The following is a 6,957-nucleotide window of genomic DNA, read 5'->3' as shown; positions in this document are numbered from 1 at the left end:
GAGAATATTTGAGAACCAAACAGAACTTACTTAAAAACATATTTGAGAAGTTTAATAAAGTGAAGATAAGACAAGAGAATATTTATAAATTTATATAAATAATCTTACGCGTGCAATACTCTTTTTTTATACAAGGGTAAAATTAATCTTTGTATATATAACACTTACCTAAACCATCTATCAAAATTCGAGTCCCAAGTCAAGCTACAAGACGACAAACCCTTCCACATCACACAATTGACCTCCATTCCAAACAGGCCACTAAAGTTATTCAACCACAAAAAACCGCTCAACATTTCCGCCCTAGCATTGACAACTTCCCTCCTATTTGCTAAGCATAAGATTAACTTTCCCCCTTTCTTTTTGAAATTTCAATGCATCGATACTTCATTCGTGGTAATCGTCCTAAATCTTCTTTAAATTTTTATTTCTAACTAGCAAAACCAGCTTCATATTTGTACAAAAATCTGCAAATCTATTGATTCAAATGGGGAAGAACACTGTTAATAGAACTAAACTACTCTCATCGCTCATCAACATTGAAAGAGGCCGAGAATCAAAATTGAATGTGTGCGCCATCTTATGAAGATGCATCATCAGGTCTCAGAATTCGGTGGAGTTTCCATCCTCCAAGGCCAGCCAAGGCAAAGGCCTGCATGATAAATAAGAACAGACATAAGCTCTCTGTAATATCACCTAATGATATACTTATATATTAATCACTATAATACACTAATATAATATACATAGTATATACGTATATTATAATATACTATAAGATATATGGGTGTGTGAATGTGGTTAGTGCGGCGGCCGCCTCGGAGCGCCGGTGAGTGAAAAGTGATGGGTATGCCTTTCTGTACCAAACATACTCATTACTTCTGTACTGATGTGCATCCATTGATAATGCAGCCCTTTAGATGCGTAATACGTGACAAGACATACAGCATTGAAATCTATATATAAATCACTTATACTTATATATATAATACAATATGTGTGTGTGTGTTGTGCGCCAGCCGCCTCGCGCGTAAAAAATTGATGATTGACAAAATACTCATTTTTACTTCCGGTCTGATGTGGCATGATATGAGCCTTTTGATTGAAAGTAAGTCGTTACCTTCCAGAGAGAGATTCAACTTTGTGCTTCGGCTACCAGCATACCATATTTCTCATACTTAATACTATCAATTATATAAATAATATTATATATATAGCCTATATATATATAAATATACCTCACCTCCTATATATATATATATATATATACATCATATATAGAGATTAAGCGGTATCCTTTCATAGAGGCGATTTCCTCCTATGCGCCTCTAAAATACACATGATTGAGCAGATCATTGTGGAGATCCTCTTCCGTTGAACTTCGACTTACTATTCTAAAACCCCAACCACACAAGTTGGGTGAAAACCCCGTCAGTCATTTACCTTCTAATCCACTCGTAGTCAATATTTAAACGTTTGAATGAATAGAACTTTCACATGGTTTCATGGAGATCAAACGACGTTCACCCAAAACTTGGCTGTGTTGAGCGTTCTAGAATATGCTAGCATCAAGTTCACACCCGGAGCGGATCATCCACAACTCCAATATGTGATCTTTTAGAGGCGCATAAGAGAGAAATCCTCTCCTCATGACAAGGATACCATTAATTCTCCCTCTCCTCTCTTCTCCTATAGCTAATAATACTATTACCTACTATATACTATATACTAATAAACTACTATCATATATATAATATAGTATAGACTCCATATCAAACCTTAAACTCGTTGATCGTCCACCAAACTTCTGAGCCACTCATTATATTATATAAAAAACCTCTTCATCCATCAAGCACACCGGTACCCCTAGGCAATCAGAAGTCGACCCCTAAAAAAGTTGATGCATAAACTTTTATCACTTTAAGTTGACACAAGTCTTGCCGCCTCTCCGCCCTCTCCCTCTCTCTCTCTCAATATACTATATTATACCTATACTTACTCATACTAGTTATATATATATATAAGAGCAAAACTTCTGTCCAACGTAAGTGGACGTCCACTAAGTTTCTTAATCCATTTTGATATACTTGATTGAGCCTACATTGGTGGATGATCGTCCGTTAACTTGACTCTAACACTATTCTAAAACCCCACACCACCAAACTCAGTTGGTGTGAACCTTGTGTGAGTTTTGACTCACCTCCGTCGAGCCAGTAAAAGTTCTACACATCACTCGAAACCAGTTAAACTCGATACGAGTGATGCAAGGTGTCAAAAACACGACGGATTCACCCCAAATTAGTGTGTTTGGTTTCACGATAATATCCGCTAGATCAAGTCTTGACGGACCGCATCATCCCATCAATGACCGCCAACAAGTGATCATCATAATGATATACAAACTTTAGTGACTCATCTTAAGTTAACATGAAGTTTCATATACCCTATACTACTATCGAACATATTATATCATATATAGAACAAATATCCATACTATATACACACACACGATAATGACATTAACATATGATTGGTGTTCAACTGAAATTAAGTTTGATCATGAAGTTTAGTTTTCAGAATGCGTTCACATCATGATATGGTTTCTAGGTGAGAGGAAAGTAACAGAATGAGCAATAAGTCATTGATTTATCACGCTAGTAGGATTCTCTTTCTCATAGCCAATAAAGTAGCTTAATTTTAGAAAAGTGCAGATTGTATCTGTTTGTGCAACGGTGCAAATTCCGACATATGCGCATAAATCTTGAAATCATAGTTTCCGTAGATTAACTTGTTTCAGCATCATACCATCTTCTACATAATTCGAAGGCCACTGTGGAAGGGTTAAAATCCCATGGCTTTTGTTTAAGTGATATCTTAGCTGAATCTTTGACTGCGTATAGGTTAAGAGTCATTTCCATTATTAATTGATTTGTATTGTTCTGTAGATTCATTTCAACATGATTTCCATAATTAATAGCACTCTGTAGCGTCTAAGCTTGCATATAACTCAGCTGCTTGCTTCCCCACAGGATTAGAAAGCAAAATTGAATTATTTTGTTTGTGTGATCACTCATAAGCATTATTTGAAATATCCCCAACATGGCATTATATATCGGCCGATATTTTTTTACAAGGCTTTCCGAAAAACGACATGATACAAATATCCTTTGCTGCTTGTTAGCAATTTTGGGCCATATATCCTCGACACGTCCAATATATCAGTAGATCTCCTTTTATGTGGCTTGTTCCGAAATAATATATCGTTTTTAGAAATTTTTAGGCAACATGTCATGATTTTCTTAATATACCAAGTGGCATTTCAGTTTAATTAAATGTTACAATGTCAATACAGACTTTTATTTGTTTAAAAGGCTAATTAGTAATCCTAAACATATATTATTTAATATATTCATATGCTTAGATTTCATTAGTTTAAATTACATTTAACACATTATATTATATATGCAAACCATATGATATAGCACTCCGACATTTACTATATATCTTTGACATTTTCCAGTAACCGCAATCCGATATGAATTTTGGTCGTATGATATTTCCCCTCGAATATTCAAAACCTTGCTCATATGTGTTGCATCCTAGTTATATAATTTTGGTGCTACATCAATAACCTTCAATCAACTTCTTTCAATCCATGTTAGTGAACAATAAGAACTTATTTTGACATGAATCAAATCCATTTATCTGGCCCTAATTCTTTAGAAGTGTGTATTTCTACTTTGCTTATCTAGATTAAGTTTTCTAGACATCCAAGAAAAGTGAATAATTCACACAGACAATACCGAACACAAACCTCATTCCATGATTTGCCAGTAGCTTCAAGCAAGGCAGCATTGCATGTCTTCAATTCAATGGGAGAACCCGATAACATTGTGGCAGCTTCCTCCCAGCCCCTATTATGGCCCATGCACCTATGCAGTTAAACTTAAGTCTCAAAAAGTTTGGTAGAATAAATGAAATATGGAAAATAGCTTCTGTTGTCGGAAAGCGTAACATAGTAATCTATCAGAAAATTATATGCTAACATATCATGTGAAGTATAAAGATCTTACATCACTGTAAGAATCTCATCCCTTGAAAACTCGCAGATTATCTTTTGCAGGTGATCTGCAGTTTGTCCATCCATTGCTGCTACCGAATAGAAGCTTGGCACAAAATAAACCTTAGCTTCTGAAAATTCATGCACGTTCTCCTGCATGATTTGAAGAGTTTCTTTTGTTCGAGTGGCATCACTGCAACATGTGAAGCCATATGAATAAACACTTCCAAAATTTTAGAAAATATTTAAGTTCTTCAAGTGCACACACAGCCTAATTATATTAGAATAATAAGAGAGTGGAAAGACATCCTTCATAGCAACGATGGAAGAAGGCAGAGGATTATAGAGGAGAAAATGCCATTTAGTATTACTTAAATGCCTCAAAGAATAATAAAAGAATAATAAAGAAATGCTATAAGCCACGCAGACCCAGAAATATTTTATTTATGGTTAAAAAAGATAAATTGACAACATCTAGGTGACCCCAGGATGCAAAACCAAGCTGATATAGGTTAAACCTCACTCAAGCAAGTTATCCAAGGAAAATTTAATACCCTTGTTCTGGAAAGTTTTATGATGTAATAACCTCTGAAAACGCTTAATCTGACCATATACATCTGTGCAGACTTCAATCTTATATCTTTCTTTCGATCTCTTTTTCTTTCTTGTTCACTTTTATTCTTGCCACACTAATTCTGAATCTAAACAACAGAAAAAAAATTATGCTCGTCTATTTCTGTAGTATCTTCAGGAGTCACATAGCTTAGAATCAAAACATCTATACCTTCATTTCATCATCCGTTCTACTATCCTACGATGCACATGAGTTGTTGAAACAACTCTAGGATACACATCCATTATGTACTAGCTCAAATATGCCAGGATTTGTATAGGATTCACACCGGATACACTAAACCACCATTAAAACTATTTTTAGATAATGGGCATAAACATGAAATCGGTCAAAGACGAGAAAATTTTGCTCCAAACCTACATACATGTTTCCGATTTCAAAATGACTCGTAAAAATGAGGTTCACTGTATCTGCTTACTTTGATTTAGGGTTAGGGAAGATTTGGTAACTTCGGTATAATTTTGATGTAATATGTAACCTTCTACTTTATTGTTTTGATTTGTTAAGGTTAGAATAGTTTATCTAATATGTGACTTTTAGAAATAGTTTATCTAATATGTGACTTTCATGGTTGTTTTTTCATGCTTAATAGTTTGTTGATAATACCTATGATATTTTTTTTTTCATTGCACACATACACAGAACATATTGTTTGTTTTATCCATGCAGAGTTTGTCATTGATTTTTGAAATTTTGTGGCTCTATACATCATAATCTGTATTGTATGTATCATATCCTATCTGACTCATATTTGTATGTATCATATCCTATCTGACTCATATTTGTATTTATGCTGCTACCTAGCTCCTAAGTGGGAAGTATAAGGATCCACACTTCATAGTTAAAATTTTCAATGAATCAGGCAAAAAAAATGTTGCAATTTGGTAAAGACGTGGTGCATCTTTGCAATAGTCTCTCAAGGATTTGAGCCTACATCATAAACTAGTCAAAAACATATATGGTGCATGCCAAGCTTATAACCATGATGTGTTAAGGTTTAATGGTCAGGAGACTACATAGAAATTTCGTTAGCAGTGGTCGCAAGTCAGAATATGTGGCAAACACATTAAGGTTAACTGCAAGACACGTGTTCAATGGAAGCACATTGATGTGAATCAAACAGTTCGGTGGTTGCAATATTTTGTCAAGTACTGTTGTTTAGTATACGTTCAGGGTTTCTTAAATTAAATGAGAGATGGTTAATTGGTTAGTATTTGGGCTCCATAGTTTATTCACTAAACTCAAAGTTACAGAATCCCTAGAGCTATATTCACCAACTATTATATATTATATAACAGGTAAAAGAGTTAGTAGAAAAAGATTCAGAATACCTGTTTTAGCATGACACAGCCTATGAAATTGCTGAAGTTTAATGAGAGTAGACAGCGAATGTGCAGGAAGAGGTTCTTGAGGAGACAGAGGTCGCATAAGTCTCTTACCAGGTCTCACACTCACCCTTACAAAATCTCTCACTCCCCTTTTTATCTATTTGTTTGCACTATTTCTGAATCTGGACCACAAAGCAAACGCTCCCAATTTTTTTTCCCTAGGAGTTGCATACTTGTTTTCCAAAACACGATATAAGAAATTTTTCTCTGAAATCAAGATACAAAGACACAACTACGTGCTTCTTTGTCTAAACTCACTACCATAACATGGATATTCATGAATATTTCAGTTCAAGGTCTGCATCTCGAAGGACCTCGTACGGCAATACCCGAAACTCTATAATATATATTACATGCGGAATGCTAAATTTTTAACCATCTCAAATTCTCAACATACACATTCTTACATTCCTTATAAAGACATTGCGGCATGACATGTGCACCCACAAGAATTAGCATGCGGAAGGACCCGAATTTACAAAGATGTATACGAAAAATGCTGATTTCTAACCAACTCAAACTCTCAGCAGACGCATTCTTAGGTCATCTTATGAAGACATTGGGCCATAATCATTCAATAATTTCTCCAGTAGAATTATCTAACCTGGACAAGACAAGCTCCGGAATCCAATCCATCTGCTTCAACTTCCTGGACACAGCAGCCGCATCAGCTCTCCCCGATTTGCTCAGTGGCCGGTCATGATCTGCCAAAAGCCAAAACGAGCCCTCAGCCTCAACAGCATTAAAACCAAAACCTACAGAAAACACTAACCCTAGCCTCGGCAATAAGTAGGCTGGGTTTACCCCTGAGAAAGCGTCCGGGGGCGTCGCTCTCGGCGTGGCGGAGGAGGATGAGGCGCCGGCGGGGGGCGACG

The 6,957-nt window shown here is 35.8% G+C and overlaps 1 protein-coding gene across 1 annotated transcript; it reads right to left on the bottom strand.

Moving 5' to 3' along the window:
• Positions 391–6,956, bottom strand: LOC109841658 (the record flags this gene model as incomplete). The annotated part of the gene is made up of 5 exons (XM_020410606.1): positions 391–652; positions 3,815–3,932; positions 4,074–4,253; positions 6,687–6,786; positions 6,887–6,956. Coding segments are annotated over 5 exons (540 nt in total), but the record flags the coding sequence as incomplete, so codon positions are not given.

This window comes from Asparagus officinalis, chromosome 5 (assembly GCF_001876935.1).
Source record: "Asparagus officinalis chromosome 5, Aspof.V1, whole genome shotgun sequence".
NCBI lineage: Eukaryota > Viridiplantae > Streptophyta > Magnoliopsida > Asparagales > Asparagaceae > Asparagus > Asparagus officinalis.
This window is presented reverse-complemented; position numbering and strand designations above follow the sequence as displayed.